This window comes from Paralichthys olivaceus, chromosome 4, assembly GCF_024713975.1.
Source record: "Paralichthys olivaceus isolate ysfri-2021 chromosome 4, ASM2471397v2, whole genome shotgun sequence".
In the NCBI taxonomy this organism is placed as follows: Eukaryota; Metazoa; Chordata; class Actinopteri; order Pleuronectiformes; family Paralichthyidae; genus Paralichthys; species Paralichthys olivaceus.
In genome coordinates this window covers 22,940,083-22,967,761 of record NC_091096.1, presented here as the reverse complement: position 1 = coordinate 22,967,761, position 27,679 = coordinate 22,940,083, and the positions used below count along the sequence as shown (strand labels likewise).

At 40.4% G+C, this 27,679-nt stretch overlaps 4 protein-coding genes across 5 annotated transcripts; 3 read left to right on the top strand and 1 right to left on the bottom strand.

Moving 5' to 3' along the window:
* Positions 1 to 199: 199 nt before the first annotated feature.
* Positions 200 to 10,258, top strand: adora2aa (adenosine A2a receptor a). 2 transcript variants are annotated; one of them, XM_020093638.2, is made up of 3 exons: positions 200 to 570; positions 5,105 to 5,569; positions 7,926 to 10,258. In XM_020093638.2, the coding sequence occupies exons 2-3, from the start codon at positions 5,232 to 5,234 to the stop codon at positions 8,929 to 8,931; spliced, it is 1,344 nt and encodes a 447-aa protein (XP_019949197.1). In that variant the 5' UTR covers positions 200 to 570; positions 5,105 to 5,231; the 3' UTR covers positions 8,932 to 10,258. The 2 variants fall into 2 exon arrangements, with proteins under 2 accessions (XP_019949197.1, XP_069380371.1); XM_069524270.1 differs by lacking the exon at positions 200 to 570 and adding an exon at positions 3,662 to 4,141.
* Positions 10,259 to 10,396: 138 nt separating this feature from the next.
* Positions 10,397 to 14,509, top strand: LOC109633724 (uncharacterized protein C22orf15). The gene is made up of 5 exons (XM_020093750.2): positions 10,397 to 11,379; positions 11,696 to 11,782; positions 12,868 to 12,990; positions 13,184 to 13,258; positions 13,390 to 14,509. Exons 1-5 carry the CDS (start codon positions 11,355 to 11,357, stop codon positions 13,524 to 13,526), a joined length of 447 nt encoding a protein of 148 aa, XP_019949309.2. The 5' UTR covers positions 10,397 to 11,354; the 3' UTR covers positions 13,527 to 14,509.
* A 375-nt stretch (positions 14,510 to 14,884) lies between these two features.
* On the top strand, positions 14,885 to 21,661 carry upb1 (ureidopropionase, beta). Its single transcript, XM_020094027.2, has 10 exons — positions 14,885 to 15,177; positions 18,368 to 18,539; positions 18,620 to 18,707; positions 18,809 to 18,903; positions 18,994 to 19,152; positions 19,227 to 19,396; positions 20,275 to 20,356; positions 20,474 to 20,516; positions 21,051 to 21,205; positions 21,436 to 21,661. The coding sequence occupies exons 1-10, from the start codon at positions 15,074 to 15,076 to the stop codon at positions 21,517 to 21,519; spliced, it is 1,152 nt and encodes a 383-aa protein (XP_019949586.2). The 5' UTR covers positions 14,885 to 15,073; the 3' UTR covers positions 21,520 to 21,661.
* Positions 21,662 to 22,484: 823 nt separating this feature from the next.
* Positions 22,485 to 27,251, bottom strand: gucd1 (guanylyl cyclase domain containing 1). The gene is made up of 6 exons (XM_020094029.2): positions 26,842 to 27,251; positions 26,622 to 26,706; positions 26,014 to 26,179; positions 25,828 to 25,919; positions 25,480 to 25,721; positions 22,485 to 23,541 (listed from the first exon to the last, which is right to left on the bottom strand). The coding sequence occupies exons 1-6, from the start codon at positions 26,846 to 26,848 to the stop codon at positions 23,450 to 23,452; spliced, it is 684 nt and encodes a 227-aa protein (XP_019949588.1). The 5' UTR covers positions 26,849 to 27,251; the 3' UTR covers positions 22,485 to 23,449.
* Positions 27,252 to 27,679: the final 428 nt, after the last annotated feature.

The following is a 27,679-nucleotide window of genomic DNA, read 5'->3' as shown; positions in this document are numbered from 1 at the left end:
GGGATAGTTAATAGATATATAAAATGTAGTAACTAAGTAGCTAATAACTGGATATGTGGCCTCGAGTATAAGAAGATGTCCAGATCGTCTGCTTGGCTCAGTGATCTCTTTTAATACAGACTCATCTGTGCACACAGCACAAGAACTGTGGTTAATGTTAGAGCAAGTCTGCAGGAAATCTAAGTTAATGTAATGTCCTCTGAAAGAGGAAGGAGGACACTGTGTGTGTGTGTGTGTGTGTGTGTGTGTGTGTGTGTGTGTGTGTGTGTGTGTGTGTGAGAGAGAGAGAGAGAGAGAGAGAGAGAGGGAGGGAGGTTAAGAACCAGTCTAAACGTGTGTGAAGTGAATCAGCAGATAATCGCTCAGTGATTATCGTGTATCTATGATCTGTGCTGGAGGAAGTCTCATGTGAACGGAGGCGGGTTGTTCGTGTTGATCTCGGGAGCCTCTCACGTGTCGCTCAGGAAGCGCTAACTATTTGCACTTTTCATTTTTCAGCTGGAGCGTTTCTTCCATCCCTTTTTAAAGATCTACTTTTCTACGCTGGGCAAGAACATCCAGACAAACAAGGTGAGCCATTCGAAGTTTGATTCTGCGTGAGATTCTGAGTTTGAATGTTGTGATGTAGTTGTTCGCTGTGCCTTCTCAGTTCGGTCAGTCTTTCTGCAGGTTTATTATTTGTATTATTTGTATATTATATGTAAGATAAACGTGTCCAGTAGCAGAGCTGCATGTGAAGGAGAAGTGATGTGGTGCAGGCTGTCCCACTCTCACTGGTTCAAACACCTGCTGGAGCAAAATGTATTTAACTACACTGACCCCGATCATTCCTGTAGTGAGTCCATCAAGTCTCTGATTTATTGATCTGTCTATTTATCAGTTGTCCATACACCTTCACCGTCCTCTGCCTGCTGCTCTGTGTTTAACAGACTCCCAGTCCACTTACTGTATGTCCACAAACACGGTCCACATCATAAACCATGTGTGTCTAGTGACCAGCATCTGATCACATGACCGGATCAAGCTTTAGAAGATGCTGTTGTGTCAAACTCAACTTTACTGACAATATGTACCATATGTACAGGACATGGGCAGGATCGAAATGTGGATTCTCTCTGATCCCTGGTGTAGACACGAGAGTAGATTTATAAGTACTCAACATAAAAGTACTCAAGCGACATAAGTACATAACATGTAAATACTCAACATTAAGGACTCAAGCTTATGCTTGAACATTTTTATAAGCAGTTTTTTTTTAACCCCACTGTTTATTGGTTGGATTTTAAGCAAGATTCCACAAAACCAGACAGATTAGCATGGAACTCTGTGGAAGGATGGGTCAGGTAAGATCACACAACATTGTGAAGTGGATCTGGATCAGGGGGTGAAACAAGGAATTTCTTTTCCATTTCTTTAAAGGGCCAGTGTGCAGGATTTAGAGGAAGGAACTACGTATAATATGCATATTTATCTTGTCATTAGTTTGCAATCACCTGACTAAGAATCAGTGTGTACTCGTTACCGTTTAACAACCTGTATATATCTTTGTGCGGAGCGGGTCCTCCCATTAGACATCCATGTTTTTACAGTGGCCCAGAACAGACAAACCAAACAATGACATTAAAGATGGCTTTTCCATTTTTATGTTACTGAAGGCCACTATTGTTTCTTCAACATGATCGAAAATAGCGGGTGTGACTAAGTGTAATCATCTGGTTCCAATATACAACTTTACCACTAGATGCTACTCACTGGATCTTTAACATTTTTTTGACATTTTCATTGATTTCTTAGAAAACAAAAAAAAATCAGGCATACAGAGGAAACAGATGCAAGTGTGGGCAACTGGTGCAGCTCGGTTGAATTTAAGGGGAGTGTTGGGCCTCGTTGGAGGAATGTCACTCTACTTTATTAATGCAAGTTTCTTTAAGAAAAAGAGTGTGGGGTTAGTTGGTGTTAATGCTTTGTTTCATAATCAACTGCATCTTTATTTTGATGCTTAAATATACATTTAAACTTGGCTGGGGTGGAGTCAGCTCCTAAGTCAGCCTTAGGTATGTTTGAATCAACCAGGACTACAATTGGTCCAGATCAAATCCAGACTGATGAGCTCAGAGCAAAACTAGTCTCATTTTAGGCCTGCAGGAGATCAGGAAGGCAGGGTCTACCTCCATCTCACATCTTAACGTTGGAAAAATATAATATAAAGCCCTTAATCATCGGAAAACAATGCCTGCACACTGAGAAACACACCCGAGGAAGAGCTGGTGATGGGACAGAGAAAAATTAAAAAAAGATCAAATTCAATTTTGTGCAGCCCATATTCACAAATCTCAAGTCATAGGTCTTAACAAGGTGTGAAATCCTGTGTCCACACAAAAGTGATGAGAGGGAGAGAGCAGGTGACAGAATGTGGATAGGACAATTACACAAACATTTTGTAGGAAGGTTGGTTCTTCATCTCCGAGTTATAACATGGTACTTAATGATCAGAGCGTGATGACAGTTATTGTTGTCTGTGTGTCAGTGTTTGTCTTATTGCCTGTTCTGGTTGACGCACGGTCCGGTCGCCCTGCCACCAGCCATGTTGTCTCTTTGAGCGAACATGAGCGCGCAGCTCATGTTCGCAATCACAGTGTCTGTTATCAGGAAGCTGTAGGTGGGATGTTCGCTCCTCCTGTGCTTCATCTGTGACGCAGTACAATGAGGTGATGTGTTTTCTTGGTGTGCTCTCAAAGGGGTTTGGGGCAAATTCACTCAGACATTAATAGACTTATCATGGTATATCAATCCTTCATTTTATTTCAGAATTTAAAAGAGAGTTCAGTTTCTGTCTTTAAGAAAGTCCTTACGTCCCCTTGTTTCACTATTTCACTAATCCCTGGAGTTTCTCTGTTTCATCATTTTATTTCAGGATAGTTTGTTATTTTATGGTGCATTGCTGGCGTAGTATTCAGATGACATCGAGACAAATGAAGACCTGCTACACTGAGGATCGAGACCAACAAAAGAGTTATTTGTGAAATAGAATGAAAAAACTTTGCAGTATCTAACATCCTTGGAATAACAAGACGTTAGTATCAGTATGATCCGGCCCGAAGGGAAAAGCCTGACTGAGAGAGTAAAGACCTCTGTGTTCCAGCACAGCTGTTATCTCCTAAAACTCTGCCTAACCCCAAGAAACATTCCCTCTAAGGGAATCCAGCACCGCAAAAACAGCCGATTTCTGTTTGTTAAGCCTTTTATGGCAGACGGTCTGTGGGTATCAGGGAATCTAACTTCAATGTCATGCACTAATTGAGAAGAGACCAGGAGCCATATTCTAACAACCACTGCACAGAGGAGGCATGGAAGGAAAAAGGTCTGAACCACGACTGAAGAAAAGACACATTCATCCAGTGACATTTACACATTACAAAACAAGCAGCAGCTGCAAAACCACAGTATGGTTCAATATTATCCTCCAGATGACATGTTGTTCATTTATGATTTGTCCATCCATTCATACTTCTATCTGTCCGTCCTTCCGTCTGTCCATCCATCCATCCATCCATCCATCCATCCATCCATCCATCCATCCATACTTCCGTCCATCCATCCATCTATCCATCCATACTTCCATCCATCCATCCATCCATCTGTCCGTCCGTCCGTCCATCCATCCATCCATCCATCCATACTTACATACTTCCATCCATCCGTCTGTCTGTCCTTCCGTTCCTCTACCCATCTATTCGTCCATCCATTCTTCTATCCATACATAAATCTGTCCATCTGTCCGTCCATACGTCCATCCATTTGTTATCCATCCATCCTTCCATTATCCTTGCCGTTTATCCTTTGAGGATTGCTGCCTCTCAGGTGACATTGGGTAAGAGGCGGGGTAAACGGTGGTGGTAAAGGCAGTGTTTGTGTATCGCAGGACCAACATGACCCCAGTGATACACAAACAAAAAACCAAACAACCATCCACACTCACATTCACACCAATTACACACAATTCTTCAATCAACCTCACCACAATCAACGTGTGTTCAGTCTGTGAAAGGAAGCTGGAGAACCCAGAAAGACTCCAGAACGTTCTTGCTATCCTGCTCCACATCCCTGGCATGATAGCTTCATACCAAAACCTGCTCAGAAGGTGTGTGCTCTTCTCACACTCTACACGGCATCCACTGAAGCCACAGATTAAGAGAGACCTCCAGAGCTGAGTTATTAAAAATGAATCAAAAGGGGCTAAAGAAATTCTTAAAAACAAGCTGCAAACACAAAATCGATTAGAGCGCCTTTAAAGTTAGTGCAAACAAATAAACTGGCTATTTAACACATCTAGCAGACATGAAGTATTGAGCATTGCATCGATGTATCTGACCTTTGACCCTCTGGCAAATTGTAGTGCAATATTTACTTTGAGCTATTAAATACTCACCAGTTAGTAACTGTTTAGAGGTCAGGGGTATAACCAATGTTTCCTGAGGGAAGGAAACGAGCAACAATACCATCCTTTCTAGAGAGTATTAAACCATGTGTAGCCCCACAGACAGTCACACTGGACTTCACAGATGCTTTGAGAGAGGAGAGGTTGGTCTGATGAAAGGAGGAACATTTTTGGCCTTTGGTCTTTTTGGTCTTGGACTTTATCAGTCAGTAATGTGGGACTTTTTCAAGATATTTTTTCCCAAACAGTGAGTCATTTTATTTGATTGTCAAGTTTTTGACCGTCAAGTTCGATGACACATAATGTGTATAATTTCATTTCAAGGTGAAGACATGTTTTAAAGTTAAGGTTTAGGCAAGTATGAGTAAGTCTCTCTGTAATGTCCTCTAAAGTCATGGGAGCACAACTGTGTGTGTGTGTGTGTAATCTGTCAAGTGGTGTTCTGTTCTCGTGTGTCTATTTTTATTGTGACTAACCAATGGTAGCTATGGTAAATGTCTGATGTGCATGTCAGTTGAAATTCACTTCCTTGATGATAAAGATGTTTCCTCTTTTTCACTTCTGTACCTACCTCTCTATCTGTGGAGCCTTAACATTCCAGTTGTGCTGTTAGAGGAGAGAGGACAGCAGAGCAGCTTTTTAAAATGTTCTTTTCTTTGTCACCAGGAGAGAATGGAGGCGACTGTGTCCCGTGTCTGGACTGAGGAGGAATGATAGATTATTCTACAGCAGCAATGGTCGTTGAGGCGAGGTTTCCTCCCTCCTCATCAGTGACCTCGTCATTTGTCTCACCATGCCTGAAGACCCCGTCGCCTCCATCCTCTACATCATCCTGGAAGTGCTGATCGCTGCGTTCTCTGTGCTGGGCAATGTGCTGGTCTGCTGGGCCGTGTGCCTCAACAGCAACCTGCAGACCATCACCAACTTCTTCGTGGTGTCGCTAGCGGTGGCTGACATCGCCGTGGGCGTCCTGGCCATCCCTTTCGCCATCGTGATCAGCACCGGGTTCTGCTCCAACTTCTACGGCTGCCTCTTCATCGCCTGCTTCGTGCTGGTTCTCACTCAGAGCTCCATCTTCAGCCTGCTGGCCATCGCTATAGACCGCTACATTGCAATCAAGTTACCGCTCAGGTCAGTGACCATGAGGACAGCCCTCTGAGGACTTACTGAATTTGTTAGATATTAGTCAGAGAAAAACAGAAAGGTTTGGTATCACTAGGCATAAGGCCAAAAATTATATCAAGATAAAAATGTTCATATCATTCGAAATTGATTATTATCACAATACATGACACATTATTATTTCAGTTTAATACAAAGACATGTTTAGCTCCTAAGGGAAGTAATGGTTTTAAACTGTCCTGCGACAAACACTTGATATACAGCAAAACATTTTAAAAATCTGTCAATTGTAACTTTTGTTGGTTTACAGTTGATGAAATTTTATTGCCATAATCGTTGATATTGTTTTATCTCCCAGGTCACATTCTGATCGACACCATTTATAAAAAACTTGAACTACTATCTATTTGCTATCAAGGTGTTCTAGACTTGATAGAATAATGATATACTAATATAGATACCTACAGACCAGACCTGGGCTGGCTATAAACATTTATAACAGCATTTTATTAACAATGACAGAAGTTAATAAGCACCAAAGAAAAGCAAAAACAAGGCAACACAAAAGTTGTACTTAGTATTTTAATGAATAACTGATATATTTACATTTACATTTACATTTAGTCATTTAGCAGACGCTTTTGTCCAAAGCGACGTACAAGGGAGAGAACAATCAAGCTAAGAGCATTAAAAACCTGGTGTAACAATAAATACTGCTTATAAAATGACATAGAAATAATAAAAAAAAGAAGTGCGGGCCTGTTACTGCTTAAGTGCAGGTTAAGCCAAGGTGCCAGTTAGGAAGGGAGGTGCTCTATATAAAGTATTACCATATTACACATTAGCTATAACTACAATAATACCTTCAGTGTAAACTATTTAAAAAAGTTGCTGTAAAAGTTCTTTATTGTGGAAGAAAAAATAAGAGCATAAAATAATCTTCAAGAAAAAGAACACATTTAAAATGTCCCGTAATGTATTTTTCTTTAGCTTTTTTTTTCTTACTCCCAGGCAGCGAGGGTCTCTCAGTAAAACGTCATATTTCATCTCAGACTATCAGCTAAGACATATCATCTGAAGTGTGTCCAGAAACGGCGACTTCCCCTGAGAGCAATCAAAATGAATATCGCTCTAATTGCTTATACAGACTGTGTGACCCTCTTGTAAGCCCCTGTGTGATCTGACTTTATGATTTAACTGTAAAAACACATTCGTTCATCTGGCTGTTTATGCTAAACGACAGCTTGGACCTCATTCTCTTCGGGTGGTCTCCAGCCATTAAACCTGTTGTCTTGCTCAACCTCAGAGCTGCTTTGAGATCTATCTTCCTGTTTTTCACTCTTCTCCTGCTGAAGATCCATTAGGATTTGTAAACGTTTGTTTTCTGCGTCCCTGATGAAGGAAGTTGTTTTTGCAGCATTAACCTTTGCACTTTAACATCTTAAGAATGTCATAGAAACAAGCCAAAGATCTCAGCTGCTCTCCCACACTCAAAATAGACTCTTCCTTTGAGGAGTCCTGAACTGCTTTGTTTATTTATTCTTTCTCTTTTAGTTCCGTGATGAGTTTGTGATTCCATGGGGCAAATCAGATGAGCCAAGTGAAGGATAAATTAATACGCTGTGGACAAATATTATAAATTCCATGTGTCTTATTGTTGGCAGCTTATTTGATTGAATTTTAGTAATCTTTGTAGAGCGGATGGTCATTTTTTTTCTAGTCTTGATAAACACTAAAAGTGCTTTACAGTACAGTTTTTACCCACACACATTCATACAGTGTATCTATGTGCAGATTATCATACAACAATCACACACTGCCGGCAAAGCTGTCAGGGGCAATTTGGGAAACTCGTCAAGCGTAATGTGGGGGAGACGGGGATCTGGAAAAAGGGAGAGAGACCAGGTCATTTTAAAGCTCAGTCAGACTGGTTGTGATAATAGAAATAATACGAGTGATACTTGTAGATATAAAGATGTGACAAGTGATAGGAAATCCAGTTAATATTAAGAATATTAGATTTTATGAAAAACTGTAATATCTTCCGTGCAGATAAACCAGGTAGGATGAACATAAAGCTCTCTAACTTCACTCTGCACCATAGACTGTTTATAAAAGCTCTGCACACAATGTCCAACACACAAACAATAAAAACAAGTATTGTAGAACTGTTTGAGGAGGACTCACTAATGGCAAGGAATAATTCTCAAATTACTCTGGACCATTAACACACGATAAGAGAACAGTCCATTCTGAGCAGACAGGCACTTGTATTATTATGATTATAAATTCAGATATAATAAATTAAAAGACCCAGAGAGCTGACAGACACAGCTGATGCTTGACGTGTCGTCTCCCTCCCCAGGTACAACAGTTTGGTGACAGGCCAGCGGGCTCGTGGCATCATCGCCATCTGCTGGGTTTTATCCATCATCATCGGTCTGACCCCAATGATGGGCTGGCACAGGATGACTGAGAGGGGCAACAGCTCCGTCTCCTGCCTGCCCGGCCTGATGAAGTGCCTGTTCGAGGAGGTGGTGGAAATGAAGTACATGGTCTACTTCAACTTCTTCGCCTGCGTACTGATTCCTCTGCTGCTGATGCTGGCCATCTACCTGCGTATCTTCATGGCTGCTCGTTACCAGCTCAAGCTGATGGAGGGGAAGGCGGCTCATGGGGAGAAGTCGGGCTCTACGCTGCAGAAAGAGGTCCAGGCCGCCAAGTCTCTGGCCATCATCGTGGGGCTGTTTGCTGTCTGCTGGCTGCCTTTACACATCATCAACTGCTTCACCCTCTTCTGTCCCGAATGTGATCGTCCTCCGGCTTGGATCATGTATGTGGCCATTATCCTCTCTCACGCCAACTCTGTGGTCAACCCCTTCATCTATGCCTACAGAATCCGGGAGTTCCGACAGACTTTCCGAAAGATTATCCGGCGCCACATCCTGGGCCGGCAGGAGCTGTTGGAGAGTGGCAGCAGTAAACACAACTCCACTCACAACAGCATCACAGACTCCATCAGACTCAAGGCGAACAGCCTCAGCTTTCAAATGTTCACTGAGCACAGCAGCGGCAGCAACTGTGAAAGCTCCTACATCTGCCCTGCTCTCATCTCTCCTGTAGGGGGAGGACTCTTGGCTGTATCTCATCCCTCTCTGTCAGTCATCATCTCCCACTGTCCTCAGATGGAACTGTGTCCACTGCAGACCCCCAGACAAACTCAGATCCCAGTGGGTCATCACCTACAGTATGGGGAGCAGCAGTGTGGCAGCAGTGGACCTGTAGTCAGGGAGGATAAGGACCAGGTGGCATCACTGTTAAATAAACAGGACAGGAAGAGCAGCTGTGGTGAGGTGGAGAAGGTTTCCTGATGCAGGGGCGGGGGAATAACTGATGCTTTTTTCAGACAGGCACTGGACTCCAGATAATTTCCTGATTTTATCCTAAGTTGCTGTATGTAAGAACGCAAATGCCCAAGCGAGAGGCTCCAGAGGATTCATGGAGATCAAGTGAGCATGTTGATGATGTTTCTAACAACAGACGGAGACAAAAACAAAAAACAGATTATGTAGAAAATCACTGAGATGACTTAAATCTCTCTCTCTCTTTCTCTCTCTTCATCTCTATCTATCTATCTATCTATCTATCTATCTATCTATCTATCTATCTATCTATCTATCTATCTAATTTAAACCTTTATAAGAGTCTGTGAGTACTGCTAGTTTCCCAAAGAGTTTGTGCTGCATCACAAAAGTGGTTTAAACACACTGTGCCACTTCTTATTTTAAAGTGTAGACACTTCACAGTTCAAAGAACTGCTTCTAATTTCAGCAGAGGAGAAAATACTGAAAACTTTCTCTTCCTCTCTGAAAATGGATGTTTCTACTGTCCAATGAAAATGCAAAACCCACCAAGGCTCAGCCAAATATGGACAAAGAGACAGTCTGCTCCTCGGATGATGTCTCTTTGAAGGTTGAGAGAACGTTCCATAGTCACTGGATGAAGATGTGAATCCTGCCACTTCTGATGTGAACGGGCCTCGTGCTGGAGATAAACTTATCTGATACATAAATACTTTTAATTTTCAGGGATGTGGATATAAAGTCTGATTCATTTTATCTTGTACCACCATCATGGAGTACGAGCAGAGGATTGTTTCTTCAGCATTAATGCGTCATCACTTACACCATTTATAGCCTCACCCCATCTTGAGGCCCTGCACGGTGCACAGACAGCGCCACCAACCTGTACAGCAAAGTATCTGCATAATGTTAAAGGTTTGTTTTACTTTCAGTCTATACTTTGCATCATGATTTCAGCTGTTTGGCAGCAACTTACGTGCACTTCCAACACAGATTAATGGATTCTGATTATGTTTAGGACTCAATGTTGTTTCTTTTTGGACAAAAACAAATGAATGACTGTACATGTGTTTGAATAGTTTCACATTTTTAAAAGGATAAACCTCAAAGTTGTTGATGTGACGCTGATTTGTAACCTTGTGTTTGCTCAGTGTGGCAATGTGACTTGATTCTGTGCTTATTTAAGTTACTGACATAGTTGGAGGAGGGATGGAGGGATGGTTTGATATGGATTGTAAAATGATTTTAGACTCTCCTCAGTCCAGTGCAGCTATCACCTTCTGTGAGGAGGTTGGCACAAAGTTCTGTCTTTAAATAAATGGCTTTATGTTTTCAATGTGTACTTGCTGTATTTACATTCAGCCATAAACAGTCCCAGTCATTATTCAGTAGATTTAAGAACTTCTCAACATGCAGGCAGGCTCATGTGTCATATCAGATCTGAAAGTTCTCAGACTTTTCAGTTCTATTTACTCATTCTGGGAAATGCTTCATTAAGCAGTCAAACTATCTTTGGAGGTCTTTATTTTCCTATCTTCCACTGGACTTTCCCTTGTGAGTTCAGGTTACAGGGCTCGGAGTTTTCTTTTTGAAAGCTTCCCTTGGGGTCTTTAATGCTTTTTTAAAGATTCACCACGGAGACCTCCCGAGTCTCTGCACGCAGTCGCTCTCTTGTGTGGCAACATCTTGTCCCACTAAGCGGCATCCTTGCAAAGTTATGATTTCATGCTGTTTCACCTCTATCCAGTTAGGAAAAGATTTTTTAATTTGGGGAAATACACTCGAAAGAAAACTTAAGTCTTAAATATGCAGCACTTTAGCATAAAGACTGGAAACAGAGGGAAATCAGAAAGTTATTTTTCTTGCAAACTGAATAGTAAACGTGTGTCTGCCTCCATTATCAAGATTAAATCTGGATTTTAGAACAGTGTTGGGCTGGGCCGTAACTGCATTAATTCTAAGAAACCTCTTTTTTTCACTCAGTCATGACATCACTGTCTAAAAAGAAGCTGTAAAGTCCAGAGTGTTGGTCTGTGTCTGTGTAGAGACTCCATGGATACAAGCAACAGTCATCCCTTGTCCTCTTCTCTTTTTTTTTAAAGACTTTGGTTTTGAAAAGGAGAAGAAGAAGAGGAGGATGCAACAAGTGTCTTTATGTGTGTGTGTGTGTGTGTGTGTGTGTGTGTGTGTGTGTGTGTGTGTGTGTGTGTGTGTGTGTGTGTGTTTGTGTGTGCACATTATCCAGGCCACTTCATACAGCCTCTCCCTCAAAGCTGAGTCTTTGGAACAAAGCATCACTGACTTAACAGCCGCTGTTGCTCTGTGAGTCCAGTCTGGGCCTGTTCGTCTCTGGACTCTTTGGAATTAACAGCTGCTTCAGACCCCAGGTCGAGGCAGCGTCCGAGGAATTCAACTACAGTCAGGAGCAGAACATGTTTGTCACTATTCTGTTTGGAGGTTAGTAAAGACAGATGCATCCATTCTGTCTGGTTTGAAAACATTTGAATCAGTGTTTCTGTCCATGAAAAGTAGGATTAGACCTGGTATGTGAATTATTATGATTATTCTATTTGAATGTGCTGGAACATCTCTGAACTACAGTAAAGTAGTTACTTTGATTCTGCAGTCAGCATGTATTGTGTACTGGTTTGTTTTGTGAAGGCACAGAGATAGCAAACGTGTGAAATAATGAAATACATAAATTATGAAATAATCTAAGTTCAGATCTGAATGTTAAGTGTTTGTATCTGTAATGTTTTGAATGTCTTGACAGACAGCAGGATGGAAATGTTCAATCTCAACTGTAAGCTGATAGACTTCATACGCCATGTAAAGGAGAGGAGTGGTCTGGACTTTAAAGGTGAATGTTTGAGTGGACTGCAGTCTTGTTCATTTCCACTCAGGACACGGGGTTCACACATCCTCCTCACTTTTCAAAATCCTTCTTTTGCCCCCTGACTTATGATTTCAGGTGGTTTGAGTTTTTTTTTTTATCAAAGTCTCTTTGAACCGTTCTCTCACTGACCATTAAAAAACATCCAGATGAGAGAAGAACTGTGAACTGATGAACAGGTTGATCTGAGCCGAATCTCATATTTGTTATCACGGATGGATGGATTGATTGATTGATGGATGGATGACTGGATGACTGAATGGATGCATGGATGAATGGATGCATGGATGCAAGGATGCATGGATGGATGAATGGATGAATGGATGAATGAATGGATGAATGAATGGATGAATGGATGCATGGATGGATGGATGGCTGTTAAGTTGAAACAAATAGTTTAAGGTTCAGAGTGTAGCATCTAGTGACATCTAGTGGTGAAGTTACATTTTGCAGCTGAACACCCCTCACCTCACCCTCCCCATCCAAACACAAGAGTGAACCTGTGTTACACTTCAGTTGTCATAACAACTCAAAAGATTATTTAGTTTGCACTACTGTAGAAATACATGGTGGCCTCCTTAGAGAGGACCTGCTCTGATTTAAATATCCTAAGGTAATGAAAACAGCAATTTCTACAGTTTAGATGACACAGACTAGTGAAACAACACTGGGATTATTTTAAATTAAATTCTTTTGCCTAAATCATCACTGAAGATTATTGAATTATTATATTGAACATTAGTACAAAATATGAATACTCTTGGAGTTGTAGTAGGAAAACTACTGTATCATGGTGATCAATACAGTGTTACAGCAACATAATGTGCATAAACCATCAACTCCCCTATTTTCATATTTATCATTTGTTTGGAAAGAATATGCCTGAAAATCAAGGTGAGTTACTTCTACAATTCATTACTTCAATAAATACAAGGTATGATACGTGTGAAATGTAATAAATCCATGTCATCAACTGACTGACAAGTCACCAGATTCATTACATTCACTCTTTGAAGGAGAAAGAAATTAAAACCAAGCTGCTGTTTGTGTAGAGTGTGTGGACCTGATGGACAGCAGTGGTTCAGTGATGAACTTACAGGACAAGCAGCACAGTGTGGCTCTGGCCAGCAGCATGTTGGTCCAGAGACAATACTATGTCCTCCTACACGTCTGCCGTAAGTCTGATGTCTGTCCATCCATCTGTCCATCCATCTTTCCATCCGTTCATCCATCCAATGGTTTCTAGATTATATTATATTTTGATTGTGGTGGACATAAACTCTTTGCTCTTGACAGTATTAGTACAAAAAGTAGATTTCAGTCTCAGCTTAATCACACATCAGAATTCATGACTTTACTTTCCTCCAGGAGATGAAGATACTGGAGGTCGGAAATACGTGTCTCTCTTGAACAACTACAGCCAGAGTCATCCTGAGTTAACAGGTGAATACTCACATCACAGCAGAGGAACGGTACTGACTGACCTGTAGACCTGTGGAAGCGAAATGGCTCTCTGAGGCCTCCTGTTGGTCAAAGCATACCTCAGTTTATGTTTGTCATGTCTTCTGATGTAGAGCTGTTGAGGAAACTAACAAACCCCAACAAGGAGCAAGACAGACAGATCAGAGGACGCACACAGAGGAGATTTCCTGTCAACCAAACCCGGAGCAGGAACATCCCTGCAAATAACAAGAGCCACAAAATGAAATAGTCACCACACACTTTTATGTCGGATTTCTGTCGGTCACTTTTCTATGGAGGACCTGACAGAAAACCTGACATGTATCTGAATTCATGCATCCATCTGAAGAAGTCATCAGAAATAGCAATTTGGTAAAGAGGCCTATGTTCCCTTGATGCTAACTGACTTGTGAGTAATTCTGTTTTAAAATATAAGTACATCAAAATGAATTGTTCTCAGAAAATACCATGACATTATAGATTTACTAGCAGAATGCATTTGGCTTGTTAGTTTTATTATGGACAGACCACTCACGCTACATCTGCTGTCTGTGTGTTTTCCTGTGCACCTGTTATATGTTCATGTTTGTGTGAAGTCAGCATGTGTTTGTGATTTCCTCACCTGACATCTAACAATAAGGAATGGATTCATTATACATTATACCCTCTAAATCCCAACTGTCAGAGGTTAGTTTTCAGTGTGAGCTGTGGGATAGTGAGTTTAGTTTATACAAAACCGTTGGACCAGCTAACATTTTAAATGAAGAGAAGGATTCAATAACTGTCTATAAACGGATGTCAGTATGTAAAATATTATAATGTTAGTCGGGATTTATAAAGCAGATAAATTAGGAACAGAAAAGAACACTTCTGTGATATGAGGATCTGTAAACACAAGGAGCCAGAGATGTAGCACAGTTTAATGAAAACCTTGTTGTGTTTAGGGTAAAGCTGCTTCTGTGATTCTAACAAGAACAATGTGAATCTGTGATGGTTAAGTATTTTGGTATCATCAGAGTTTAATGGAAGTGTTTTGTCAAATTGTCAGACAAGCTTAATAAGAAACAAACCTTTGTTTTTGAATGTTCCAAATATCTTTTAAAGATTCTGAGATGTATTTTTTCATACAATGTTTTTAAATAATAAACTATGAATATTAAACTATATCTATATGTAACCCACTGCCTCATATACATCAATCAAACACATACCTACATATATTTTTAACAATGTGGTATGTTATATATATTATGTTAGTATGTATGTATTAAAGTTATTTTTTGTATAAAAACATGCTGTGTAAGTACTGTGTTCATATATATTTATATATATGGTGTAAAATATAGTTTTAAATCTATAATAAACTATATATATATATTAAAAATAGTATATACTGTTTTAACTATGTTGCATTCATTTCAGTGTAGAACATTAAGTGCAGTAATTGAGTGTGATCAGTCACTGAGAGTCATGTGTGGTTTAATGTGTTCAAGTGTTGGGTTTATTGATTATGAACTGAGTTGTGTATTTACCATAGACTGTATGTGAACGTGTGAACTTTGAACCACTTCATGTTCCTGTCTCAGGCCGCGGGCGCCTCCTAGCGGCACCGACGGGTTGTGACAATCCGGGGCGCAGAGCAGACCCTTCCTTTCCAAACACAGTCAGTGTCCCTGAAGACACGTGCAGCTTATATAACCAGTGAGACATTAACGGACATTAACCAACGGACAGCAGCGACTCACAGAGGTCCGTACCGCCGCAGCCCGAAGCAGAGAATCCGAACAAGGCGCAACAATGTCGGGGTGCGAGTTCGAGTCTGTGGAGGAGTGTCTGCGGAGCCACCTGCCTCCAGCTGAGCTGTCCGAGGTCTCCAGGATCCTGTTCGGGAAGGAGACGAAGTGAGGACCCGTTTTATTTAATGTCACATTACTGTTGTTAAATGATTGCTCTGTAAAGGTCCGTTGTTTTAAAGTTGAATGGACTTTGGTCTGAGTGCTCAGAGCTGCAGCAACATGCACAACCACTGACCTGGTGAAACAAAGTGTTACTCTGTCAAAAGTAACCCTCATCTCCATTCATCTGCAGATTATTTCAGTTGTCTGCTTGTTTTGTCTGTAAAATAATAGTAGAGTGAAGTCAGACACACTCAAGGAAAGTGGTGCAACAGTTTCTTTTTAATCTTCATTTTGCCTGTGTTATGTTTGTGTTTAAATAACTAAATAATATTTTTTTTTTTTTACCCTTATTTATTTTGACACTCTCAAAAAACGCCTTATTTAGAAAATGATTCTTCTCAGGTTCACTTAACTTTGCAGGCTAGAGGTCAGCAGGTTGCCAGAGTCCCTGAATCATTAACAGTTTGAACTGCACGTCTATTGATTTTCTTCCCTGGTTTTGGCAAACAAGAGCTGAACTCCTGAGGGAGAGATATTGAGTGGATTATAAACCAAATTCTTTACAAGCAGACACAATCAATCATCATTTTTCTGCAAATCCCATCTATTATTATTTGTGCCAATGGATATAGAGATGTAATGAATAAAACAAGTTGTAATAGCATTGTTTGGGTCAGTTTAACATTGATATCACATCGAAGCAGACATAAGGGTTCATTGTGGCTCAAATATCATCCTTGTTTAGTTGTTTTAAACCTATTGTTTTGCCAAAGTTAGAATAGAATTACAATTGTGTGCAGTATATGTCTGTCCCTCTTAGTTTGATGAGGCTGGTAACAATACTTGTCAAGATATCCCAGATACAGAGCTAAAAATGTAAAGGGCTGAAAAAATATGAAAACAGAAACATTTAAAAATGTACGATAATGCAGCTGCAACCTGAAATGATTTGACAGGGAATGACCCATAGGCAACATATTCAAATTACTTATGTCCAACAACTGTCCAAAACTACATTTACTGACTAATATGACAAATAAGAGCTGACAACCTCTTAATGTTTGTCATTTTCTTCTTGATGTCTGAACTGACTGATGATCAAAATAGTTCATAGAAAATCTATTTTCTGTTGATTAATTATGTCAAAGGCGTTGCAGATTCTAGACCTAAACCCGTGGCCTGACGAAAGACTCAAGAGTGTCTGGCTGCAGACCTCTCGCGTCAGGCCTCTTCCTGTGCAGGCTCTCGTCTCAGACCCACCTCCAGCGTGGGGCCGTTTAGGACCGGAAGTGCGCGCAACAAACTTCAAAATAAAACCACCTCCAGCGTGAGGTCGGTTGGGACCGGAAGTGCGCGCAACAAACTTCAAAATAAAACCACCTCCAGCGTGAGGTCGGTTGGGACCGGAAGTGCGCCCAACAACGTGAAAAGCTATTAGTTTCTTAAATATATGTAACACTTTTGATGTTGTCAATCCTTTATTTGTGGCATTTACCGATTACACCAGCAAAATATTAGTCTTAATGGGGTAGGGTTATGCCTGTCTACCTGGAGTCCCTCTGAAGAGTATGAACACATCAATCTATGTACATTTGTTCAGAGACTTAAACGCTCATGCATAACATTTATATAAGGTAAATGCCTTTAAAAAAAAAAAATCTATTGTATTAAATGATTCGACTTTTGTCTTCAATGACATTAAGATCTTAAGACTATTGAGGCCAATTAGGTTGTTAACTATGCTTAAATACAAAATTGTCAACATTTAGGGAGGAGAGGAATAGATAAAACTATTGAAATGCAATAACTCACCTGTGATCTTCATTGTATAATATAAGTAAATATATAAACATATAATAATTAATATTAATATACTATATAAATATGTATGTATAAATATAAGTAATGCATATAAATGGGCGGCACGGTGGTGCAGTGGTTAGCACTGTTGCCTCACAACAAGAGGGTTCTGGGTTCCAACTGTGTGGAGTTTGCATGTTCTCCCTGTGCATGCGTGGGTTCTCTCCGGGTACTCCGGCTTCCTCTCACAGTCCAAAGACATGCAGGTTAGGTTAATTGGTGACTCTAAATTGTCCATAGGTGTGAATGAGAGTGTGAATGGTTGTCTGTCTGTATATGTCGGCCCTGCGATACACTGGCGACCTGTCCAGGGTGAACATAAGTGGTATAGAAAATGAATGAATGAATGCAATGAATACTATATAAATATATCATATAATTAAAGCAATAAGGAAAACAGATAAAAGTACAAAAATTTCAAAAAAGAACAAAATCACTTGGTTCTATTCAGTCTTTTATTAAACACCATCTTTATTAGCCGTCACTTGAGTTTCAGTGTAGGTTGTGTATCCTCTTTTATCCACAATCTCGTCACAAAAGACCCACATGTCATCCACATTTTCAAATTTGAATTTCAGAATTTGAAGTGGTCATCACTTGTTGGAAGAATGGAGTGATGCATCTACATAACACAAAATAGTGATATTATATTCAATATTTTATTTCAGTTGAAGCAAGTTAAACAGCTTCAGACTGATTGTGATGTTACATACTTGTACTTTGCAAAAAATGTCATATCACTAACACCACGGCACAAACGCGCCTCGTAATAAGTAGGCCAATACCTTGTTTATTACAGGTAACACTACACAAAAGTAAATATCGTAACACCTATCAACAGAGCTACCAATTGATTTATTAACGGTTAGATATAGCAGGAGGGGGGTCAGCAAAACCGCGGAGAAGCGGACTTGCAGATCTGAAAGCTAGCATAGATGCTGAATGCAATTTAGCCTATAAAACTCGTATTTTGTTCAACATTTAGCTATGTCTCAAATTAATTATTTAACGCATTACAAATAAACTCCCTCACTAACAAACTTAATTAGGTAGTTACGTGCAAACATAACTCATGCACCTTCATTTTTAAAAGTCTCACTTACTGTCACAACTAGCACGTGAGCGACGTCGGAGTCTCCGCCTTCTGTTTTTTTCTGGATCCGAGGAATTTTTTTTCATTTCCGGGCCTCACGCTGGAGGTAGGCCTGAGACGAGAGCCTGCACAGGAAGAGGCCTGACGCGAGAGGTCTGCAGCCAGACCCCTCTCGAAAGACTTGTAAGACTGTGCTTTCTTGTTGATGGGAATTAACCTTGAATCTTCTGCCCATCACAGGAAGTTGGAGCTCCCGGCGTGTGCTGTGGACGCTGCCTCTGAACGTGACTTTGAGCTGAAGGGTCATGGGTTTGAAGCTGCTCCAGAACAGCTGAGGCCGCCCAGGACGATCCGGGTGGGACTCATACAGCACCGCATTGTTCTGCCCACCGACGCACCCATCCTGGACCAGGTCAGGACACATGAAACGTGTTCAGAGAGACGTGTTGTGGGATATTTGATAGAATGGATTTCTTGATGTTCCCTCCACAGATCAATGCCATGCACAGCCGGGTTGGTGAAATGGTCGAGGTGGCAGCCATGTGTGGTGTGAACATCATCTGCTTTCAGGAGACCTGGAGTGTGTACTTTCATGAGTCACAATCACAGCTGTAAAATTACATTTTCATTCAAATTTCAAATCAGATGATCCCGGTAAAACAAACTTGTGTCTGTCGACAGCCATGCCCTTTGCTTTCTGCACCCGTGAAAAAGACCCATGGACGGAGTTTGCGGAGTCGGCTGAAGAGGGATACACCACACGCTTCTGCCAAGAGGTGAGGTTACAGGTCCACAGGTCTGCTACAGTGTCACAGATGAGATTCACTGCAGGGGCATGTCTGAAAACACAATTATTCTGTTATTAGCTGGCCAAAAAGTACAACATGGTGGTTATATCCCCAATCCTGGAGCGGGAGGAGCTGCACAACACTATTTGGAACACAGCAGTGGTGATATCTAACTCTGGAAATGTACTGGGAAAGAGCAGGAAGCACCATATTCCCAGGATTGGAGACTTTAATGAGGTGGGTGGACGTTCTCCTTCAAACTGTTGGATCCACAGTCAAACTGCAGTGTTCACTGTTTTTTGTTTTTACAGTCTACATATTACATGGAGGGCGACACTGGCCACACAGTGTTCCAGACGCAGTTCGGTAAGATAGCTGTGAATATCTGCTACGGGCGCCATCACCCTCTGAACTGGTTCATGTACAGTATGAATGGAGCAGAGATCATCTTCAACCCCTCAGCTACCGTTGGAGCCCTCAGGTAAAAGACTGAATCAAGAAAGTTCCCGGACAGATCTGATATTAACGTCTGTCCTGAGAGATCTGATCACAAATGGTCAGTGTTAAGTTTGTCTGTTGATAGATGTGTCTGTTGTCAATGTCTGTGTCTGTGTGTCTGCAGACAGAGAGAGAGAGAAAGAAGGAGAGCAGAGTCAGGAGGGACTGAGTGGAAGCTCATATTCATTCTATGATTATGTGGTGATCAGGATTAATCATGTGGCCACAAACAAATCCACATATACACACTGAGGAGAGTCAAAATATATATATTTTGATTCTTTGTGAAACTGTAGCAGGTCCGAGACGTCAGCTGAGCAGGTGGTCCTTCACATGGTCCCAGAACGGACTTGTGTCGTACAGCAAAAAGAATAATCCCACATGTGTCTCAGACCACCTCTGAATATGATCTGAGTGATCAGACCTCGGGACACATTCAGGATGCATTTGGGTGCATTGAGACGTTAACTTAGAGCTCACCACTAATGATCAGATCAGGACGAATGTTTACCAGCTCTGAACAGGGTCTACGTATAATTTTCATGCTACAGATTAATATAACAGACTCCTGTCTGTGCACCGTGTACAGTATTTTTATACCGGTGCATTCATGGCCCCATATTTACTGATTATTTGATTAAATATAAACTAATCTGGGAATAAATACAATTAAAGAACAATTCTAGGGACCTTGTTTAAACATTCCTAATGACAGCAGAAAGAACCTGGGCTTTGATTGGCATCCAGGGTCCCTGGATGGTTCAATTGTATTATTACCTGTGGCACGTCTTTTATACATTTGGTGATATATATTAATATGTTGTATATACTTTAATAATATTTCCTGTTTGTTTTCTACAGTGAGCCCATGTGGCCTATAGAGGCCCGGAATGCAGCAATAGCTAACCACTGTTTTACTTGTGCAATCAACCGTGTGGGGACAGTAGGTTCACTCTAATCTCTCTGTTATAATACACATGATGTTCATGATTCATACACAGCATTTATAATAATTTACAAGATGGATGTTTGCATTGTTTTGTTCTGGTGTTTTCTCCAGGAAACTTTCCAAAGTGAATTCACATCTGGTGATGGAAAAAAAGGTGCAAGATTTATTTCAATTCATAAAAATTCTTTCTTTTTATTTAAATTGTGATTATGGTTTAAAGATAACCTTAATGTTACTACACATAGGTCTGTAGCCATGTAGCTAACTGGCTCCTTTAAATGTATCTACGGGGCAAGTGAATAGAATAAAAGTTCAAATAAACTAGAAATAAAACTGATACATCAGAAATAATCAATAAATGTGCAATTTTGTAATGTTACAAGTTTATTTTTTACCTTTCCTGTTATATAAGTATCTATTTATCATGACCAGTGAATACAGTAGAATACATTTTCCTTTTTCATTACAGATTTTATCTTAAATTATAGATTATAGAGCTATTACAACTTATTTTTTCAGTTTAATATCTTAACTATATAGATTTCAAGTGAGCTGCTGTATACCTTTTTCATTTACTGATTGGTTTCTTTAATTCTTTCCTGGTCAGAGTTTTGGTCTCACATACATTGAGCAGCTATGTGCATTAATATGTGCACCAGTGAAAGGCGTCTGTCCTGACTTTCTGCAGCTCACCATGACTTCGGACACTTCTATGGATCCAGTTACGTGGCTGCTCCTGACGGTAGCCGCACCCCGGGCCTCTCTCGGACCCGTGACGGGCTGCTAGTGGTGGAGATGGATCTCAACCTGAACAGACAAATCAGCGATAAATGGAGTTTTAAGGTAAAGTCAGCTAATCCTTGCATTTTCTTATTGAAAGTGTTGTAGGGAGGTTTTATGTATACAAGTTTTCAAGACATTTACACACACGTCACTGGACAATTCAGAGTGAAATACAGTACATTTTACTCCACTGCAGTATTCCACAGCTATAATATATACACATATATATATTCTGTTTATGTGAACACTGGTGTGATAACCTGTACTGTCACTGTTTGTTTCCCCTGCAGATGACTGGGAGGTACGCTGAATACGCAGAGGAACTCACCAGGGCTGTTCGACATGATTTTAAACCCAACATAGTGAAGGAGTAGAGGACGTTACACACATTTACTGTTTATATCAGTATGAAACACACTAAGTTACATTTTGGGTTCATTGTTCTGTTTCAGACTGATTCATAGTCAGTGTTTCACCTCATAAAACTAGATTAAAATCAAACCACGGCCCTGTTCACTGTTCTGAGTCATCTTGATTTGATTCTTCAGCTTTGAATTCATGTAGGTTGTTGTTTGAGGAAACAGTTGAGCAAAGCCAAGTAAAATTGGTAAACAATTTACAAAAACAATGCAATGGCTGTTCAAGGTTGAACTTTATGTTATGGGTTAATGCTGAATGCCACAGCTCATTCCAACAGTAACACAACAGTCACAGAGTCAGTGAACTGGCTTAGTGATGTCATTACACAGCTGCTTTAAGCCGCTGGTCATATTATAGTGAAGGGGTTTTATTACTTATGAATTCAAGTTTTCATCATTAACAGTAAAAACTTGGGACTTTTCAGTGTGAGCACCAGACAATCATTTTCTTTTCCTTAGGAGGCACGAGAAGAAAAATAATAATCAATTCAAATGAGAGTATTTTGGAATATGTGGACATGTACATCCGTACGCTAGTTAGCAGCATTTGACATGTTAGGGTGGATGAGGACAACACACATTTGTTTTTAGAACAAAATGTCTGATGACAATTCCTCACATTATAAATTTACTGTGAGAAACTGAAAAAGAAAGGACAAAAGATCTGTTATCAGACCAACGAGAACAAACCAGTTACAGTTAAGAATTTGATTTGGATTTGTCATCAAGTTACTTCCATACATGATATAGTTCTTATAATTTACTGTACAGATTTTAGATTTTCATTTCATAGTTAAGTAATTTAACAGTGTTTCAGTTCTTCAGCTAAGACAACTTCCAAACAACCAGGTTAACCAAACAAGTCCCGACTCCAGCCTCTTAAAACATTCTTGCACAAGGAAAACTGACCAGAACAAAACTGTGTTCAAATCCTTTATTCATAACATATAATAAATGCAGCTCTATGTTTAATACAAAATAAAGTTTTAAATGTGCTGTTTGTTCTCACCAAGAAGCACAACTAGAAGAAAGAACTTTTCACAAGATTCAGAAAAGCAATTTCATGGTAAAATCTTTAAATAACATAATTACATCTGGTATGAAAAGTGTAGTGCAAACATGTACATATATACATAATAACAAAATTAAAAAATAAAACAACTCGGTGACATTGTGGAAATTATATAGTTTTCACTGCTGTCAGCAACTGGTGAGTTCCATTGTCTGTCCATGTTCCTCTGCACGCAGATTAAGATCCACAGACAGACTGTGGAATATTGCATTAAACTAGTTTTGTCATTTGATGCACAATGTCACACTTCAGGGCATTAATTACCTGAGACTCTCAAAACACGAAGGCGACAGCTCCTGTTTTCCCTGTTGACAGAATCATTTAAATAAATCGTGACCGAGAGGAGAGTGAGAATTCTTAAAAAGGCAGGTAGAGGTGAGAGGGCGGCGACAGAAGAACACCTTCAGACTTTAGCACTAAACACAAGTGAAAAACCTCATCAGCCCTGAATTATAAACACTGTTGAAGTGATTCCTATTCTAGGTTTGAGTCCCACATTTCATCCACTTGCAGATTTCAATAGATTCTATCTATTAGCCAACTGCAGCCATTAAAATTCAACAAACAATAAAATTCATTTTAACTATCGGTGTGAAAAAAACTTTGACTCTGGACCTTCCAGCTGTTAATATAAGTGTAGTGATTCTCCAACGTGTGTTTTTCTAGAGAGCAGTCAGACTTAGTAGCACCGGAGGGAATAGTCCAAGGGATCAGCTGACAGGCGTCCAGGTACTGAGACCTGCAGCTGCGTGATGTCAATACAATGAGCCGATGAAGAGTGAAATCCAAATCCACCATCATCATCGCTGTCCATCAACTCTCCTTAAAGACTAACAGAATATCTTCATCTGTCCCGTAGCTCCGCCGAGCCTCCTCGAAGTTACTGATGCTGGTGCAGCACACCCCTAGGATCACACAGACACACACAGAAACACACAGACACACACAGTTAGAGGATTATAGTCATGCTGGCTCTATAGGTGGAAATGTTGGTTTCTGTTTGGTCCAAAAAATTCGACTATTTGATAGATTTCCATTGAATGTCATACAAATTCAATGTTTTGAGTGAAATATCTCAACAGCTACATGTACAGACAAGCTCCCCCAAGGATGAGATGTTACTGTAGCAGCCAGGAGAAAATAACTAGACAGAATGGCCCTTTACACCTGAACAGGAAAAGAAGGAGGGGCAGGGGAGATGATAAATTGGACACAGCTGTGAGGGGCAAACCAAACAAAGGCAGCATGGAAGAGAACCGAGGAGTGAGAGTAACTGAAGGACGGAGAGGATTTTAAAGCTCAACCAGTTTCTGGACATACAGTATGTGCTGGAAGAAAAGTGACTTGAGTCAAAGTAAATAGTGGCAGCTGATCCAAGAACTGGAACTGGACCATTTTCTTGGACAAAGAGGCAAATGAGCTGATCCCTGGAGCCTGATGAAGTGGATTCAAACATCTGCCTGACCTGCTCAGATGGGGCCGTGTCTTCTCTGTCCCGGTTGAACTACAAAAGCTAAGTCTGTCTCCATACTGAAATTCTCTTGGCTTCTGGTTAATTCACCCCTCATCTTTCACTCTCCCTGGAGATTAAAGCATCCCCTCAAACACACACATTACCCTCATGTTCCACTCTCATTGGACATTAACTCTCCTGTCCAACACACACACACCCCTCCACTGACCGGGCTATAAAGAACTGAACACAATACAACATACAACTGTTTAATTAATGGACATTTACTTTTCAGATTTGGACTCTGAAAGCAATTTTGATTGATTAATTGATATTTTTGTGAATGCAAGTCTTTGATGTTTGTTCATGAATCATACTTCTTTGATTTGATCTTAGAATATTAACTTAATATGAATTGATTTGACTGAATTGATTTTCATTTGAAGCCTTTTTGTAGCTAGGACAATAAGCTATCTGGGTTAGGTCCCCGATTGTGACATATTTTAGTTAATTGACGAGTTAAGAAGCCCAACTCTATTTTGTTCTGACAATTTAGAAAATCTATGCTATGTTATAACTTGATGACTTTTTCACATGCTGCTGTACATCTAGAGCTAGATCAGAGGGTGAATGGGGTGAATTTAGGGGAATCTGGGAAATTTATTGCAATTTTGACTTCAACGATATTAATTCAGATATTCTGTTTTAGACAAAAGATCAATATATACCTTTCTGTCACTCTTCAGATGTTTTCTAACCATACCAGGAGAAACAATTGAGATTATCACACTCAGAGGAGACGTGGCACAGCTTTCTTTGTGCCAAATAAGACTTTTGTATCAGGCTTTTAAAAAAAAGGCATCCGCTGCGCCCGTGTCTGTGGCTCTGTCTGTGGTAAAATAAAAAAAATCTAATTTTCAAAATGATTTTGGCCCGTGGTTTAATCCCCTCCCCCCACACAGTTACAGAACACTGGTTGATTACATATTTAGTTTTCTGTGTCTGCAAATATTGATCATCTTTAACTAATATATCTTTATCAAGTCATCTTGAAGTTAAAAACTGATTAGTTAAAGAACCAACTGTTATGCAATGTACAAACAAGTAAAACAGACAAAAGCAGAATATCCTTCCATTTGGAAAAACAAGGAACTGCTAAAGTTTATCTTTTTGTCTTGAATTATTTAGACTATGAATTGACAATGAAACTTGTTAGTAATTTGTATTTGTCTGTCAACTATTAACAACAATTAGGGCAAGTGCTGAACTAACTGCTGACACCATGTATTGGCATTATGTATTCAAAAATGTGAATGGCAGTTTTTACTGCCAATTGTTTTTATTTAAACACAATATTCATCTTGTGCTTTAGACATATTGGATTACTCACTGTCAGAATACGCAGGGTTGTTGTAGTAAATACAGCCTGTGGTCCTGTTGAAGCCGCACACTACCACAAAGTGACCCTGGTACTCTGGCTTCCTGCAGAAACACTTCTGACCAGCGGGCAGGAAGCAACAATATTTGACAGGCGAGGAGCACAGCTCACATGTCAAGACGACAGCATTAACCAGCACTATGGCAACGTGGCCCTGCTCCAGATGGGACTGGATTTCCTGCACGGTTACTGAACTGTAGAATGAGATAACCACAGACACATTTGACATGTTAGGTTTACTCTGAGTACATTCTAAAAACAGGCCACTTGTCCAAGTGAATAATAATTAAGACAACTCACCATTTTCTCACCACCACATCTTTGCTCTCTGCTTTTAAGAAGAGCTCGTTCACTCGGTCTTCTTCTGTGTCAAAATGCTTTTTATAGAAGGACTGCAAACCACACCAAGAGAAAACAAAAAATGGTGTCAGGCACAAACTCGCAGCTGGTTAGGTCAGTACTGACAGCTAAGTCTCAGTTAAGTACCTGATTCCTAAAACCTTTATCAACGCCCAGAGTCTGTGTGCAAAAGCAGTGTTTGATTCCTAGATGGCACATGAGGTAAGCCAGGTCAATAGTCCACACACTCTCTGTTAGCTTCAGCTCCCAGCATGCTCTCTGAAACTCCTCATCGTCCACTGGGTGAAGGTACCTGCAGGATCAGATAATTTGAGACTGTAAATCCATCTGGCTTCACTATTGCAGTGGTTATCAAATGGCACACTGCGGGGGGGGGGGTCGGTGAAAAGTTTCCAGATTCATCCATTAAAATGATCATTATACAATGATTATGACTATTATCTTTCTAAATTTCTCATGTGATCTTCTTTCACATAACTTAGTGGAACTGTAAACAAGGCTGTGCCAAATTTTTCCAGGGGGCAGACATGAGGGTGTCAGTGGAATATGTTCTCTTGGCTGAGTCAAAGTCCTCTGGACTGTAAGGGCTCCCTTTTGTGTGACAGTTCAGAGCAACTAGGAAGTACACGTTCTCTATCATTTTCCTGGTGAAGTCTCTACATCGTCATTTAGTCCATAAAGCTGAGTGATTGACCTGTATGGGTTTGTATGTTAGTAGCTCCATGTGTACTCACTTTAGCACCATCCTGGAGCAGGCTAACCCACAGTCCCAGTGGTACAGCTGCCGAATGACAGGGACATTCAGCAGGATGGCATCCTCTGAGAAACAAACACTTATTATTACTCCTCACACATTAATGCAAGTGCTAAATGCTACATTTAAAAAAAACCACACCACTGTTAGCTCAATGTAATCTGGTATTTAAGGTGTTAACGTGGGTTCGTGTGACTCACCTGTCATTCTGTTGTTGTCTTTCTGAGAAGCTAGCTAACTGTACACAGGCTGCTCAGTCTTATTCAGAGGTTGGACACCGGCACCGTGTTTCTTCATCGATGCTAACTAACAAGAAACTAGCTGCCCGAATGCAAACTCAGCTTAAGTTAGCTGCCAGGCTAACTCTGTGGACGAGCCTGCTCCGCTGCTCACCCAGCGAGGCTCTGCCCTCGACACACGCTTACGTCAGACATACAGTCGCTTTTCACCTCCACGATTGTGGAATAAAACTAAAGACAGCCCCGATGTTAGTCCGTTCTGTGGCTGCGCTTCTATCTTCAGCTGTCCCAGTTTCTCCCTCAGTTTGCTAACACACATCAAGCATCTGATGTGTGGGTGTCACATTAAGATGTGCTGCCCCCGTGCGGCGCGGAGGAGTCACCCCTGATTCTGTGACAGGTCATTTCATGACGTTTCTTATTCTCATTCTGCACATTTACAGATTGAGCCAGTTTTATTGGAGAACTTATATGATGTTGAAGACAGTTGTGTTTAAATCAGGTTTAGACTCTTTCTCTCTTTCTTCCCCACTGCCGTTAGACTCCTAAACAGCTGACAGGAGTCTGTAACCTACCTCACAAACTGTAGCACTGGTCTGCACTTTAACTTAAAGTATTCCATTTGTACTGTTTACATTTATATCGTATACATTTTATTTAATTTTCACTGTTAATGTTCAATTTGCACTGCTCAGTTTTGCACAATCCTCACCTTATTCACTTCATTCGCCTTGTTTCTACCTTACTTTTAAGCATGTTCATATCCTTTGTATATTTTATGTAAATATTGTATTTTAAT

Coding starts and splice junctions, on each gene's coding strand:
- upb1 (XM_020094027.2), top strand. CDS start 15,074: ATGTCGGGGTGCGAGTTCGAGTCTGTGGAGGAGTGTCTGCGGAGCCAC. Junction 18,540..18,619: donor ACGCACCCATCCTGGACCAG/GTCAGGACACAT, acceptor TTCCCTCCACAG/ATCAATGCCATGCACAGCCG. Junction 18,904..18,993: donor CCACACGCTTCTGCCAAGAG/GTGAGGTTACAG, acceptor TTCTGTTATTAG/CTGGCCAAAAAGTACAACAT.
- adora2aa (XM_020093638.2), top strand. CDS start 5,232: ATGCCTGAAGACCCCGTCGCCTCCATCCTCTACATCATCCTGGAAGTG. Junction 5,570..7,925: donor GCAATCAAGTTACCGCTCAG/GTCAGTGACCAT, acceptor CTCCCTCCCCAG/GTACAACAGTTTGGTGACAG.
- LOC109633724 (XM_020093750.2), top strand. CDS start 11,355: ATGTTTGTCACTATTCTGTTTGGAG. Junction 11,380..11,695: donor TGTCACTATTCTGTTTGGAG/GTTAGTAAAGAC, acceptor ATGTCTTGACAG/ACAGCAGGATGGAAATGTTC. Junction 13,259..13,389: donor GAGTCATCCTGAGTTAACAG/GTGAATACTCAC, acceptor CTTCTGATGTAG/AGCTGTTGAGGAAACTAACA.
- gucd1 (XM_020094029.2), bottom strand. Junction 26,180..26,621: donor TGCTCCAGGATGGTGCTAAA/GTGAGTACACAT, acceptor CTGATCCTGCAG/GTACCTTCACCCAGTGGACG. Junction 25,920..26,013: donor ATAAAGGTTTTAGGAATCAG/GTACTTAACTGA, acceptor TGTGGTTTGCAG/TCCTTCTATAAAAAGCATTT.